Below are 16,076 nucleotides of genomic sequence, written 5' to 3' on the forward strand. Positions count from 1 at the left end.
TTACATATCCCCCAAATCACGATTTGTTGTTAGTACTAGTGTGACCGTCCATGTAATACCCATGTGATGTGAAATGAAGGTGGTTTTCCTGAGTCCAAGGCCTTCTCTTGTGTCCAGGATCTACATGTCCAGGACTGACCATTGTTCTCCAATTTCTCTACAGGAGCTGATTGACCTCAAGATGCTTCAGTGCAAGAGAGTTGTCAATGGTGAGTCCAGCCCTGGCCCAGAATTGTGTGTGTGCTCATTTGGCTTAGGTGACACTACCACTGGCCCTACCTGGGTTCCTGCCTGGCTGCATAATGTGTGTGGATCATGTGCTCCCTTGAGAGCAGTCATTGCTCTCCACCTAAAGCCTGATGTGAAGCAGGCTAAGAATGCCTTGGTGACATAGAAATGACCATGTTTCGTATACAGAAGGGACCCTAGGATCCTTGAAGTCACAATGGCTTCAGTGCTTGGCCTGGCCTGTGACTTGGGCAAGTCATAGGACTTCTTTCCACCACAATTTCTTATCATTCAAATGTAATTATGAGCCTTAGTTTACTTAAATTGTATAGTTAAAGTGAAGACGAAATAAGATAAGGAAACAGTAAGTAGTTTGTACACCTTAAGCCCTGTGAAAATGGAAGTGCTTGTGGTGAACTGTGGGTTTTCTTCTAGTTTATTGATGAGGCTGATTCTGCTTTAATTAGAGTTGTGGTAATCTTTGAGGTTTCTGATACATACATATGTACATATACACATGTATATATCAAATCTTGATATTTCACAAAAAGTCATGACTCAATTTCGTCAAATTCTCTTTTATTTACATTTTTGTATGTTATGAAAAAAATCAATATTATGAATCCATAAAACCTAGAAAATGAAAATCCTCCATAATCTCATACTTAAAGAGTTAATCAGGGTGGGTACAGTGGCACACCTCTGTAATCCCAGTGACTCATGAGGCTGAGGCAGGAGGCTACCCTCAGCAACTTAGCAAGACCTGTCTCAAAATTAAAAATAAAGAGGCTTAGGGATGTAGCTCATTGGAAAATTACCCCTAGTTTGAATCTCCAGTACCAAAAAGAAAGGTTATTATAGGGTTTTGCATGTAGCTCAGTGGTAGGAACTTCCCCAGCGTTCATGAGATTCTGGGGTCATTCCCATGTACCACCACCACAACAAAAGAATTAAGCATAAAGAGGAATAATGTGGGTTTTCCTACGCGTATATTATGAAAAATGTGTAATATTTAAAAATGTGACCACTTTTTATCTGTGCCCCCTTCCCTTGGGATTGTGTGGCATATACTGTTTAGCCACTTTTTTACATTTTTGCCTATCAGATACATTAAAATTGGTTTCCCTAGTGCCTTTACTGGGGTTTCAGTATTTTGCTTTTATCAGTAAACTTCATTATAAGCACACCCTAGTTTTTGTGGTTCTCTCACCTTTCTTCCTGCCAGTGTTAAGCTTTCTCTGTGAGAGATTACTTCGATTACCTCTCCCAACATGTCTTTTTAGCCTTCTAAGCTGTTCAATGCTGGGATGATAATTCCAGATTCCATTTATGGAAATGCTTTACATGCTTTAAAGATCTTAGTTCTCAAAACAGCCTTCAAGATAGGTATATTCACCCATCTGCCACATTGTATATTTTTATTATATTAGTCATCTTTGAAAGTCAATGATGATAGAAGCTTTTGTTGAGCTTCTGGTGTGGCTCAGCAGTAGTGCATTTGTCTGGCATGTGTGAGGCACTGGGTTTGGTTCTCAGCACCACACACATAAATAAAATAAAGGTCAATCAACAACTAAGAAAAAAAAAGAAGAAGGATATATGAGATGTAGTTGATTTTTGTTAATGTTCGGTTAAATTGCTGAGAAACACTTAAAATCTATTCATGACTATTGAACCAGGTGACCCTAGGGGAAATACAGGATTAGGTTTTTGCTAGCCTCTGGTCATATTTTCATCATCTGATCATCACTTACACTTAGTTTATTTCATTTGTTTCTGTTCAAAGACATGCTGTTTATTTATTTAGGAGCTAGGGTTCAAACCCAGAGCCTTGTGCATGTTAAGCATATGCTCTCGTGGAGCGGTACTGGCAGCTCCAACCAATATATCATTGATTCATTAACCTTGAACTCAAGAGCCAATAGCACTATATTGTCATAACCAAGGCTTATCGAATACAAGTGTTTTGACCTTTAGGTTCACCACAGCCTTCTTTTGCTTAAGATAATAGACAGAACTTCAGCACTATGCTTGGATCCATTTTAAACAGTGAGATCACTAACAAAAAGCACCAAAATACACAAAATGAAGGGCTAAATATACCATAAAAAGGGCTCATTTTTACAGTATAAGAGCTAAAACAAGAAGACAAGTGGCACTGTGTTTGAACTCAGCTGGAGATGTGTATGTACATCAGGTGACTCCAATTTGTTGTCACTTACTGTCTGTCCCTGAATGACTGGAAACACCACATGTATTGATTTAGGGTTATAAATTAATTTTACTAAATCGATGAATTTGAAAATATGCAACTGCAAATAATAGTGAAGACTGACTGAAATAGAGTACTCCTCCACTTAATTACTCTAAGTAATTAAGAAATGATCACTTGCAGACCCTCAAAGTGCCATCTTCCAGGACAGTTCTAGTATTGAAACACAAATTAAATGTGTGTACATTTTTTCCAGTATTTCAAAAAATTGTAAAGTGCTTGTAATCATGCAGAAAAAGTGCATAAAACCTAAATATGCAATTTAACAAATAATTATAAAGTGAACCAACCATTACCTGTGTCGTGAGATGGACCATATCAGCACCTTAGATGCCTCCCAGTGCATACTTATTTTGTAGGAATCATCTGATCCCTTTTTTCTTTTCAAGGTTATACTTGGCTGTGTTCACTGCCAGGGCTTAGGCTAGTCTGAACTTGCATCCCATGTGTTTGTGTTTTCTTGCAGAGGTGCTCAAAACAGTGGATTTTGTAGCCCCTGATGACCGAGTCATCTTCCGCACCTGTGAAAGAGAACAGAGCAGAGTGGTCTTCCAGATGGTATGAGACCCTAATGTCAAGTGTCCTCCTGAGTATTCCTATCTCCTGTTTCATTGCTTGGGTCCTGTGCTGGCCACTATTGAGTGCCTGAGCTACTTTGCATAGCAGGGACTTCCTGAAGATTTGACCATTTTTCAAAGGGTCATTCCTGAGTACTTACAGTATTGGAGACAGATTATGGAAATCAAGCTGACACAGTCTGTTACATGCCTGCAAGTCTCAGATTTAATTTACTTAATTAAAGGTCTCTAGATTTATTTTTCTAATCTGTAACATTGAGTATTCATATCATACTGCTTATTTTTTATAGTCTGAATTTATTTCCTATCAAAGGAATTAGATTTCCTTAACAGTAAACTTTTTTTTTTTTTTAAATAATACAAGGGGGACAAACGAATGTCAGTAGAGGGGGCAGAGAGAGAAGAGGGGAGGGGAGGGGAGGGGAGGGGAGGGGGGATAGTAGAGGATAGGAAAGACAGCAGAATACAACAGACACTAGTATGGCAATATGTAAATCAATGGATGTGTACCTGATGTGATTCTGCAATCTGCATATGGGGTAAAAATGGGAGCTCATAACCCACTTGAATCAAATTGTGAAATATGATATATCAAGAACTATGTAATGTTTTGAACAGTAAACTTTTGAATTTTTTGTTTGTATTTGTTTTTTTGATAGCAGGGATTGAACTCAAGGGTACTCAACCCCTGAGCCACATCCCCAGCCCTTTTTATTTTTTATTTTGAGACAGGGTTTCACCAAGTTGCCTAAAGCTTTACTGAATTGCTGAGGCTGGCTTTAAACTTGCAATATTCCTGCCTCAACCTCCCCAGCCACTGTGATTATAGGTGTGTGTCTCGGTGTCTGGGTAGTTAAACTATAGCTCTCTTCTCTTGCACTAGACATTTCTTGGAGCTTTTTTAGAAATAGCTCCCAAAAAATGTTTAAGTTTTTATAAAGTTGATGACAATGAGTGGGTATGTGATCAAGTAGATATAATTATGGACTCTAAGTTGTGGTATCTGAATGTTTTCTATAAGATTTTTTTTCATGTTTTTGTATGTTGGAAAGTAACAACAGCATTAATGACATTGTTTAGGCCTTCCAAGTCCATCTTTTTTTTTTTTTTAAACCAGTGAGCTAATATATTGGGCTGGCTTTTTTGGAGAAAACTGGCCCAAACTGCTTGTTGGCATGACAATGTGTGTTGTGTGTGTGTGTGTGTGTGTGTGTGTGCCTGTGTGTGTGTGTTTGTAAGAGCGAAATAGAGAGTGGAAAAGAAAGAGTGTGTGTGTGTGTGTGTGTGTGTGTGGTGGGGGAGATGGGTGTGTTTGTCACGCACATTTGCCTTTTTCAGGGCATTGGTTGATGAAGCCTTTTGTGTTCCTAGGGAACCTCAGATGCAGAGCGAGCACTTGCTGTGGCCAGGCTTGTGTAAGTTCCTCCCTCTTGAGCTCCCTTTGTCTTTACTGGAGTTAAGAGGTCTTACTGTCACTGGTGACTTTGGAAGTGACCCACACTTCTGCCTCCTGGCATGTTACTATTTTCAACTGAGGGTGATTTCCTTTCCTGTTTATGGCATCTGAAGGCTGTCCTGGGATTCAAATGTACCCACTGTTCCCAGACCGCAGAGACCCCCATGTGAAGGCCCAATTTTAATGTTTATTTATGGGATTCCCTTTTTGGGGGATACTTCTGATTGTGAGTCCTGAGGCTTTAACTCTCAGTGTAGGTGAGACTTATTGCTTCTGGAGTTAATAAAGGCAGCAGAGTATTCACGGTTTAAGAGTGGGTTTTAGAGTTAATGGTTTGCTACTGGCTAACTGTGTGACCTTAGGAAGTTACTTAACCTTGCTGATCATTTTGTTCCTTTCTGTGTGAAAGGATACCAGTAGTAGTAACATCCTCTGGCATAGTGTAGGGTAAGTGAAATAAGGCATGTTATTTGGAGAATGTCACACATTGGGAGTGCTTAGTAAATGTTCCCTTCTGATATTGATGACAGTGATAGCAAGAAGAGACTCGGGCAGTAATTGCTTTTGATCACAGACTGTTAAAATCAGAGAATGAGGTCCAAGTTCTTTCTGCATTTGATAATTATTTGGAGTAAGCTACCTGTGTCACCCAGCAACTGAAGGCAGTCCTGTAACTTATGCCAGAGGAGTTGCTGTGGCAAAGGGCTCTTGTGCTTATGTCACATCTTTGCCTTGGCAAATAGCTTTCATTACCCCAGTGAGAAATGCTGCCTTGGAATTGAATTTAGCATGAGTGTAACTTGGTATTTGAATTATCTGACACAACTCCATTGTAACAAAGACCTCAATACCTAGCTCTTTTCAATGTGTAGATACGTTATGTCTTTCCTCTGGAACTCTGCTCAGATGAAGTCTGTCATTGAGGGTGGTGTGTTTCTTGAATCCAGACTCACAATGACAGGTTTATGAGCACAGACTCATCCATGCTTTTTACTCTAGTTTCTTCCCTCAGTTTGAATGTTGTTGTTTTTATTTTTTTAATATTTACTTTTTACTTGTAGGTGGACACACAATATCTTTATTTCATTTTCTTATATGTTGCTGAGGATCAAACCCAGTGCCTCATGTATGCTAGTTGAGCACTCTACCTCTGAGCCACAACTCCAGCCCTTTAATGTTTATTTCCTTTTTGCTTTTCATGTTGTTCCAGAGAAAATGATGTAGCTGGTATTGACGTCAACATGGGCTGTCCAAAAGAATATTCCACCAAGGTAAATTGATTTCTTTATATTTCTCAGAAGTATCCTATGGAGATTAAAGGAAGCTAACAAGACATGATGGCTAGGTACAGTACCCAGTTCTGGACTAGATCCTGAGCTGGATGAAGAAAATGCTTGAAAGTCTGTTAGTGGATCAATAAGCACAACTGGAACAGGGCCAGGCATGGTGGTCCATGCCTGTAATCCCAGTTATTTGGAAGGCTGAGGCAGGAGGATTGCAAATATGAAGCCATCCCAGGCAACTTAGGCAGACCTTGTCTCAAAATAAAACAATAAAAAGAACTGGGGATGCAGCTCATTTGTACAGCATTTGCCTAGCATGTACAAGGCCCAGGGTCAACCCCAGGTACTGTTTAAGGAAAAAAAAAAGGCCAAAAAAAAAAAAATAATAATAGGACCTGGGCTTTGTCAAGATGCTGTGTCATATCAGAAGAGATCAGACTAGAAGGCTATGTTAAGCCTGAGAACAGAGTGGAAAGGCACCCTTAAACTTGTTTTTGATGAGGAAATGTGGTCCTTGAGGAAGAGTTATAGGACAGATGAGAAGAGTGGCATGTGCAGGAGCATGGAGGCCCCTAGGTGGTGAAGCCAGAACTCTGAATGGCTCATTTTCATCAGAGGACTGGGGAATAGGAGATGAAGAGGGAGCAAAGGAGCATAGGATCGCAAACTTTAGTTGGGATCAGATCAGCTGGACTTGGACTTTGGTATCTTTGCCCCCCCCCCCTTTTTTTGGAGCAGAGAAGCCATGTGTCTGGTGGATTAGAGTGACAAAAGGCCAGAGGTTTGGATATGGGTATTGGCTGGCAAATTGTTGGGTGTGTGGTGGTGGGATAAAGTGGTTGTAGTTCAGGAAGGATTGACTGGTAGCCAGGAAGCAGGTTTCTTTTTCTTTAGCTGTGATCAGATGTTGAAAAAGGACAGGTTTGGAATAGATAATAAAAGCAGGTTGAGGTTGCTGAGTGTAAGGCATCAGAGCAGAAGGTCGACAGTGTAGACATAGTAGATGTTCCCCTGGCCCAGTGTTCAGAGTCAGCCACTATGCTCTGAGAAGTCACCCAGCCTGACACCAATGCTTTAGGTAAGGAGGCTTCAGAATGCCTGCCTGCCTGCTTAATAAACCAGAGGGCTTTGTGGATATTACCTTCAAAAAATTAACAGAAATTTGCAATTGTCTATGAGCAGTTGAAAACTTATTGCTGTTTTTTCTCATGACTGTGTGCTACTCCGTTCTATAAGGAGCAGAGTTGAAATGATTTGGAATGATCTCCTGATGTTGTGAGAAGAGCAATGAGAAGAATTTCAAATAGTGTACTACTGTATACTTAAGGAAAATGGGAAATGAGTATTTATATATGTTGCCTTTTTTATTTATAGAATATAATTGAAAAGACAAAACAATAAACCAGGGACTTTGACTACTTCTGGGGAAGGAAACTTGAGTTTTATTCAGTCTTATATAGGCAGTACATTTATACTCTGGGGTGCTACTTAAAATAATGAGCAACTGGCACTAGCCAGTCAGAACAGATACCAACCAGTATGCCGTAGCAGCACAGGCCAGCTACTGTCTGCCCTGTCCTCCTGCTTTAAACAGTATGAAAGTGTAGATTGAACTGGATACAGTGGTACATGCCTATAATTCCAGTGACTCCACAAGGTACACAGGAGGATCTCAAGTTTGAGGGCAACCTCAGCAATCAGCTCCCTGTCTCAAAGAAAATTGAGATTGTCAATTAAAAAAAGAGTCTCTTATCCCTTAAGTAGGGAAAATTGTACTTTCTTAACTTTTGAACCTCTTGCATTTTGAATGTATTATCTATTTTAAAAAAAAAAAAAGGAAAAAATTAGAAAGAAAGGAAGGAAATTCCATTGTGGAAAATTGCTGTGAAAGGGGCAGTGAGCTTGAATTTTAGATCCTGTAATTCTTTAAGGAAGGGCTGCATTGTGTGTGTGTGTGTGTGTGTGGTGAAGGACAGATGCAGCTGGGTGAGTGTCCAGGCTTCCTTGAGGCCTCTAAAGTTTGTATCCTCCTGCCTCTAAAGTTTCTATCTGAAATGCAGAGCTAATGGCTCTTCCTCCCTGCCAATTCTCAAAATGCAGGCCCAATATGTCCAGTTTGTGGTGATTTTTTTTTTTTTGGGGGGGGGGGCGGGGCGGGTACCAGGGATTGAACTCAGGGTCATTTAACTACTGAGCCATATCCCCAGCCTTTTTTATTTTTAATCTTGAGACAGTCTCACCAAGATGCTGAGGCCGGCTTTGGACTTGTGATTTTACTCGCTTGCCCTCCCAAGCTGCTGGGAGTATTGGTGTGCACCACTGTACCTGGTAGTCTGTGATGATTTAATGTACTCTTTGAATCTGTCATCCTTAAGCATGAAATTAAAACTGTAACAACTGAACTTAAACTTTCTGAGCACATCCTGTGAACATTCAATAGTTATGTAGTGTATATACTGTATTTATTGGATTTTTCTCCCCTTTATTCAGATTTTTAAAATATTTTTAGTTGTAGATGGACACAATACCTTCATTTATTTTTACATGGTGCTGAGGATCGAACCCAGTGCCTTCCACATGCAAGGCGAGCACGCTACCACTGAGCTACAGCCCCAGCCCCTCAGATTTTTAAAGATTCCCTCCTCTTTTACTTTCCCCTGAGATGCTAATTATTAAAGTAATTCATTGTATTGGCTAGAACATAGGAAATGTAGAAAATTCTAACAAGAGGGCTCTGTTTGTGGCTCAGTGGTGGAGTGCTTGCCTGGAATGTGTGGGGCACAGGGTTTGATTCTCAGAACTGCTTAAAAATAAATTAAATAAAGACCCATTGACAACTAACAAAATTAAATAAAAAATAAGAAATTTGTAAAGAGAGCAAGGTATCATGGCACATGCCAATAATCCCAGCTCCTTGGGAGGCTGAGACAGGAGGATCACAAGTTTGAGGCCAGCCTGAGCAAGTTCTGAGACCTTGTCTCCAAATAAAAAATAGAAAATGCTGGGTATATAGATAAAAGGTAGAACAACCCTGGAATGAATTTCCAGTAGTGTAGACGGACAAAAGAAAAGGACAAGAAAATTGTTGTTGATAATGTCCTGAGAATGGGAAGTGTGCACTTATAAAGAAACATGCACTTACAAAGAAGTTACTCGATACCAATGAGAAGGAGGAATACAAATGATAGCTTTTAAATACAGTCGCTGGCTCTGCCGAGCTCTGAAAACTCAAGTTCAAGCTGCATTAGTTTCCCATGTCAAACTGAACCAAGGCCCTAGTTGCAACGCCATTGCAAATCATTTGCAACCACCTGCAGGGATTCTTTCAAATTTTTGTATATTTGAATAACTGTATAATTAACAACAGCAACAATAAAATTTTTTATTTCTTTAAAAAAATATGAGTAAAATTTTTTTAAAAAGATGCATTAAGTGTTATAGGTAAATACAAGACCTCTCTACAGAGAGGCTCAGCCAGCCAGCTTCTTTGACATTGGTCTCTTGGTAGAAATTTTGGGGCTGGGACAACCCAGGGACTTTTCTGCCTCTGTTGGAGCTCGGCGTTTCTTGGGAGCCTCTCTGGCTCTCTGGGTTGGCTTTTGGGCTGGCTTCTGGGCTGGCTTCTCTGCTGGCTTTTCTGCTTTGGCCTTTGGTGGAGTGGCCAAGGGAACATCTCCATAGAGCCGGTAGCCACCAACCAGGCAGTATGTCTCTCCATGCCAGCCCACCTGGGTTTCTCCACATCCTCTGTAGAGGACATGGTAGTATGCAGGTGTAGGAGGAGATGTGGAAGGCACTGCTGCTGGAAAGAAAACAGAACTTATGAGACACTTCTGTTACTTGTGTTTTGTGCACTCAGCTGCTAGTACCTCCCTCTCCTAATCTTTCCTGTTTCTGACTGAAGCCCTCTTCTCTGCATGGCATCCCAAACATAGCCTTTGCCTGTTAACCTCTATGGTTGCTTTGCCTGTCTCCTCAAGGGATGATTGCTATCAAAGTAATTGAGTTCTGTGGAGCCAAAGGAAGCATGAGGATAATAGTCAAACCTCAGAATTATCCCAAACAGCCCTCCCTCAGTCTCTCCCTTCTACAACTGAGAAAAATATCTTAAGGTCTGTCATTTCTGAGTTTTTCATGGAAATAATTTTCAAGGTTTGGAAAATCTGGTCTAATATAAATTGGATTAGAACCCCTTCCACCTTAGCAGCTCCCTGTGGGACCCATTGTTACAGCCTGTTTCAGCCACACTGAATTCTAGACTAATTTTTATAGATTTTTGTAATTCTTTTTTTTTTTTCCGTGGGGTGGGGGGTTGGCTACCAGAGATTGAACTCAGCGGCACTCAACCACAGAGCCACATCCCCAGTCCTATTTTGTATTTTTTTTAGAGGCAGGGTCTCGCTGAGTTGCTTAATGCCTCACTTTTGCTGAGGCTGGCTTTGAACTCACAATCGTCCCCTCTCAGCCTCCCGAGCCACTGGGATTACACATATGCACCACTGTGCCCAGCTGCTTTTTTTTTTTTTTTTTGAGATTATGTTTTACTATGTTTCCCCCAGACTAGACTCGAATTGAGCTCAAGCAATTCTCCTGCCTCAGCCTCCTGAGTAGCTGGGATTATCGTTCCATACCACTGTGCCCAACTCTACCACTTTCTGAAGGCTATATACTGGGGCAGAGGGATTAAGAGAATGAGATCCAAATTCTCGATACCAAGTTTAGGCACAATAGCCTTTGCACATCCATTTCTTGAGACATCGTTTCCTCAGAACTCCAGTCTCTGTATCACTTCACCTCTCCCCCTGGCCCTTCTGTTCTTCCCAACTGCCTGAGAACACCCTTTTTCTCAGCATTTCAGACTGGGATGTGAAGGGGATCCATGTGAGTGTATCCATGACAGTATGCTATAGGTGCCTGGGTCTGAAGGTGAGGTTCATAAGAGACTGATAGCCCTTCCTCAAATGCTTCAATTATCCCTGGATAACAAAAGCACACTGGGCTTCTTTAAGACTCTTATTAAGAAAGGATCTGAGAATGAAGCCTCCTTCCTGTTTTGGTGATGAGTGCTCTCACCATGTTGCCCAGGCTTCATTATGTTTCCGCCCAGATCCTTGAGCCCAACTCCTAGGCTCAGGTACTCTTTCCATTTAGCCACCCAAGCAGCTGGGACTATAGGTGTGTACTAGACTATAGCTGTGCTCTGAAGGAAGCATTGGGGGAGGCTAAAGGGGAAGGCTAGATTGATAAAGATTAGAACCTTTCTGAATACTTGCCCTCAGCAGTGAGCAGAAATACTGTGGGTCCTTGAGGGAGCACCAGACCATTGGTCTTACTCATGGGTAGGGAAGTTATGAGGTGTGATGGGGAAACCCCAAAGGAAGATGTGGCAGTCAAGTGAGGTTGTATATTTACCAGGGCTCCATTACAGATGCCTGGCCTAGGCCTACCTGCTGCTGTGCTCTCCCAGGGGACAGCGGACAAGTTAGATTGAATATAAAATATTCGGTCAGACATATTCTCTGAAGCAGCCAGACACTTTGGTGTCTTGTAGAGAACTGGTAAAGAAGTTCCCTAGCATTAATCTGCCATGGAAACTAAGGCTTGTGATGTCATCACTACCCAGTGAGATCACAGAAGGAATGTGTGTCTTGAGTGGCAGGCTTCAGATCCTTGCTATTTTATGGAAAATAGGGTGAAAGAAGCAAACTCTGCTTCGACCCTCCCTTCTGACCTTTCCTAGTCAACTAGTCTGTCTGTGTAGTACAAATGGGAGTTGAGAACAGCCCATGACCACAGGTGGTATGAGAACCCAAATTATTAAACTGGTCAGTCATGATTAAATACAGAGACAAGTAGGTTGCATGGCCCTGATTCTAAGTATTTAAGTGTTGGAGAGGCAGAGACTTGAGTGGATTATTTGTTGGGGGAATGCTCCTTGGAAGTGGGCCTGAATGTAAATTAAGATTTGGGCTTGCATGGTGGTGTACGCCTATAATTCCTTTCACTTGAAAAGCTGAGGCCGGAGATTTTTTTAATTCAAAGCCTGTCTCAGCAACTTAGTCCCTAAGCACCTCAGTGAGACCCTGTCTGCAAATGAAATAGAAAAGAAGGTTTGGGGCTGTTGCCCAGTGGTACAATGTTCCTGAGTTCACTTCCCAGTACCAAAAAAAAAAAAAAAGAACATGTTGAAAAACATTCCATTTAGGAATTGCCGCAGTCTGGCTGGGCACAATCAGAAGCCACTTGTCAAAAGAAACTAACTTTATTTTTAGAACCAAACACACCAAACAAAACAGCCTCTCAGGAAAAATCCTCAGAGCCTCAACTGCCACCACCGGCTTTCCACAAGCCTCTCTCTCCCACACAAGCTTCTTCACCTCCCACAATCCTCCTGCTCTTGAGGCCGATTGGCTGGGTCACGTGGGCGGAGCCAAAAAAGTCCCCCAATGAGCAGCTCCGTGGTCTGAAAGGGCAGGAAAACAGTCCAATGAGCATCACCGCAGAGGAGCCAATCAGCTAGATGTTGCTGGGGCCGAGGAGCCAATCAGCTAGATGTTGCTGGGGCCGCTGTGAGCCAATCATCAGCCAGCAGCTGGTGCTGGCAGCTGGAAGTTTGCTGGGGCCCCTTCGGCTGTGGCTCTCAACAGGAATAAAAGTAAAGATAGGCACCTTGGGACTTCATTCTTCCCCATAGTTTAATCCTTTAATGAGTTGGAGGTGTGCTTCAATGGTAGAGATTATTTATTTATTTTGGTACTAGAGATTAAACTGAGGGGCACTCAACCACTGAACCACATCCCTAGCCCTATTTTGTATTTAATTTAGAGACAGGGTCTCACTAAGTTGTTTAGCACTTTGCTTTTGCTGAAGCTTGCTTTGAACTTGAGCTCCTCATGCCTCAGCCTCCCAGGGTTCTGGGATTACAGGCCCTGAGGTGCTGGGATTACAGGCGTGTGTCACAGTGCCTGGGAATTGTAGAGCCTTGAAGTGTTTGCCTAGCATGTGTGAGGCCATGGGTTTGATCTTGGGCTCCACAAAAAAAAAAAAAAAAAAAAAAAAACCGAAAAACAAATTCTTTGCACCCTCTCCTTCTTAGAAGTTAGGTCTCAAGCACATGTTAAGGGCCCTATCCAAAGTCACACAGGTAGTGTAGAAGTCTGCTCAACAGTAGGGTTTCATGTTGTTCATGTTGGGGCTCCAGATTTATAGCTAATATGGCAAACTTGTTACATTTCAAGCTGGTGGACAATGAGAAAGATGTTAAAGGTGTTCCAAGGAAAATGAGAGCCTCTAGTGAATTTATAAAGCAGGAATGACAGGCCCGTTTTAATGTAAAATTTGAAACGTCTTCATGACAAAATGACATTACAAAATTACCACATTATCATTTCAGTCCCCGTTCTTCAAAAAAAGAAAATAAACCATGTGTAGTCATTCAAGAAAAAGAAAATAAACTCAACTGATTCTTTGTTGTATACGAGGCAATTTGGAAAGTGATTTATTAAGTACATTGAATTCTACCCCATGATAATTATAGTTAAGGCAGCGCATGAAAACATCATTTATTGCTAGAAATCATGACATGACAGAAAATCAAAATGCATTTTATTCTTCACATTTTATGTGAAAGACTATGCTACTATGGTCCAATGCTCAATTACTCCAATACTGGCCAGTAGCTCATCTTTCAAAGCAACAAGCAGCCCCCAGGCCCTGAGAGGCATTAAGGGCACCCTAGCTGACAAGTGTGTTCAACCTCCCAGGACACCAGGAAAGATCCGTAATCCAGAATCCCATTTTAGTTAGCCAAAATGAGGCTTGCTGAAGCCAGTGCTCTCTCACTGAGGATGCTCCTCCTGGAAGCCGCCTTCTTTGTACAGCTGCTAGTTCAATCTTCTGAACCAGCCTCACAGCTCACAGATGGGTCATAAAGCTGATGACTGCACCTGGTACCTCACTCCCAACACGGCTCACCCTCCTTGCTCTGTGGAGGGGAAAATCATCCTTGACAAGACCTCTACATGAGTGCTGTCTAGTCTCTGAGAAGCTACATCTGTGTAGGGCAGTATGTCTTGGGGGCCCTTCCTGAAGCACTGGAAGATACCTGCCCTCATTGAAGCTGGCATTTGCCCCTGAAACCTTAAGTGTTTGATCTTGTGGTCATCCAGAATATTATCCCAGCCAGTTCACAATGCTGGAACTGTTATAGAACACCAGGACTGTTCCTGAGGGTCCAGTCTTGTCTGCTTTGTCATGTTGCTTGAGGATCTGCACCAACTTGTCACCTTATTTGTTCTCTTCAGCCTCATAAATGTTTGTCTGACATGAAGCTTAATGCAGTGGAGCTTGGAACTGGTGATGGTGGTGAGAGAGTCCGGGATTCCGCCTTAAATTAGCAACTGGCCCATGCCTTCAGATCTCATGTTTGGGGCCAACCTCAGCAGCTTAGGGAGTCCCTGTCTCATAAAGGATTCGGGCGGTCTGGGGTTGCAGCTCAGTGGTAGAGCCCTTGCCTAACATGTGAATTACTCAGTTTGATCCTTAGCATCTCATTAAAATAAATAAGTAAAACCATGTATTGTGTTCGTTTTTAACTTTAAAAAATTCTATTAAAAAAGTGGATGGGAGATTTGGTAAAGGACCCCCCCAATACACAGAAAAAAAAAGTATAGGTTGAAAAGTCTCTTGTTCCTTAAGGAGGGGGAATCTTTACCTTTTAATGTTTTGAATCTCTCATATGTTTAGTGTATTATCTATTCAAAAAAAGAAAAAAGTTAGAAAGGAAGGAAGGAAGGGAATTCTATTGTGAAAAATTGCTGTGGAAGGGCCAGTGAACTTGAATTTTAGATTCTGTGATTCCATAAGGATGGTCTGGATTTTGTGTATGAGGGGTGAAAGACAGATGGAGCTGGGTGAGTTCCTGGGCTTCCTTGAGACGTCTAAGTCTTGTATCTGTGGCCCTCAAATGCAGAGCTAGTGGCTCCTCCACCCTGCCAATTCTCAAAATGCAAGCCTAGCCAAGTCTGAGGTGACTCTTTTTTTTTTTTTTTTTCGGTGCCAGGGATTGAACCATAGGATGTTTAATCACATTCCCAGCCCTTTTTATTTTTAATTTTGAGACAAGAGTCTCACCAAGTCGCTGAAGCCCACTTTGAGCTTGTGATCTTCCTTGTTTACTCTTCTAAGCTGCTGGCAGTATAGGTATGCATTAATGCACCTGGAAGTCTGTGGTGATTTAATTTTCCCTCTGATTGAATCTGTCATCCTTGATTCTGAAATTAAACTGTAACATCCGAACTTAAATCTCTGAGCACATGCTTTGAGCATTCATTAGTATGCAATATATATACTATATTTATTGGGTTTGCTTTTCTCCCCTTCATTCAGATTTTCAAAGATTTCATTCTCTTTTACCCTCCCATGAGATATTGATTACTAAAGTAATTTATTGTAATGTCTAGAACATGGGAAATATAGAAAATTGTAACAAGAGCTAGGTATGGTGGCTTATGCCAATAATCACAGCTCTTTGGGAGGCTGAGTTCAGTGGTAGGGCAAGCCTAGATTCAATTCTCAGTACTGCAGAAGGAAAAAAGAAAAGGGCAAGAAAATTGTTGGTAATAATCCTATTATCATGAGACAAGCATTATTGTTAGGGTTGAGTTTTAAGTGTTTCAGATATGCAGTTTCTGTTTTCTGGTATTTTTGTTTGTTTGGCATGTATCTGGATCCTCAAGACTGGGACATTGTTGCTGGCTGAGGAGAAGGGCCTGGACAATGTTTGTGTCTCTGCATTTAGTGTTGGTACTAAAGCAAGTATTGGGTATGTGAGGAAGGAGTATTTAAATCTCATCACTTAAGGAGGATCCATTGTCTTTTAACGTCTTGGAAGATGGCAGGTTTAGTTTATTATGACACTGAGACCTGAAAAAGAATTTTTTTTTCTTTAAAAAAAATCCAGGTGTACTTAAACATCAAACCACATCTCTATTCCTTTTATATTTTTTTATTTTATTTTTTATTTTGAGACAGGGTCTCCATAAATTGCTTAGGGCCTGGCTATGTGGTGAGACTGATTTTGAACTTGTGGACCTCCTGCCTCAGCCTCCCAAGCCACTGGGATTATTGGCATAAGCCAAGACATCCAGCCAGAAATTCTGTAGAGCCTACTTCTAGAGATCCATGGGTTTTGCCAAGGGCATCATTGTGGTGACTTTAGAATTCATCAGATTCCTGTCCTTGTGATTAAGGGCATAAAT

At 41.4% G+C, this 16,076-nt stretch overlaps 1 protein-coding gene across 6 annotated transcripts in view; it reads left to right on the plus strand.

The window, feature by feature from the left end:
• LOC139701318 (tRNA-dihydrouridine(20) synthase [NAD(P)+]-like) overlaps positions 1-16,076 on the plus strand; it is a 51,780-nt gene that overhangs the window by 21,877 nt on the left and 13,827 nt on the right. For all 6 annotated transcript variants that reach the window (XM_071604470.1, XM_071604466.1, XM_071604465.1 and 3 more), the window contains 4 exons: positions 164-209; positions 2,967-3,058; positions 4,450-4,493; positions 5,745-5,805. In XM_071604470.1, the coding sequence (XP_071460571.1) occupies positions 164-209; positions 2,967-3,058; positions 4,450-4,493; positions 5,745-5,805 (243 nt within the window). The remainder of the gene's footprint in view (positions 1-163; positions 210-2,966; positions 3,059-4,449; positions 4,494-5,744; positions 5,806-16,076) is intronic.

The sequence above is a fragment of the Marmota flaviventris genome, chromosome 18 (assembly GCF_047511675.1).
Source record: "Marmota flaviventris isolate mMarFla1 chromosome 18, mMarFla1.hap1, whole genome shotgun sequence".
Classification (NCBI taxonomy): domain Eukaryota; kingdom Metazoa; phylum Chordata; class Mammalia; order Rodentia; family Sciuridae; genus Marmota; species Marmota flaviventris.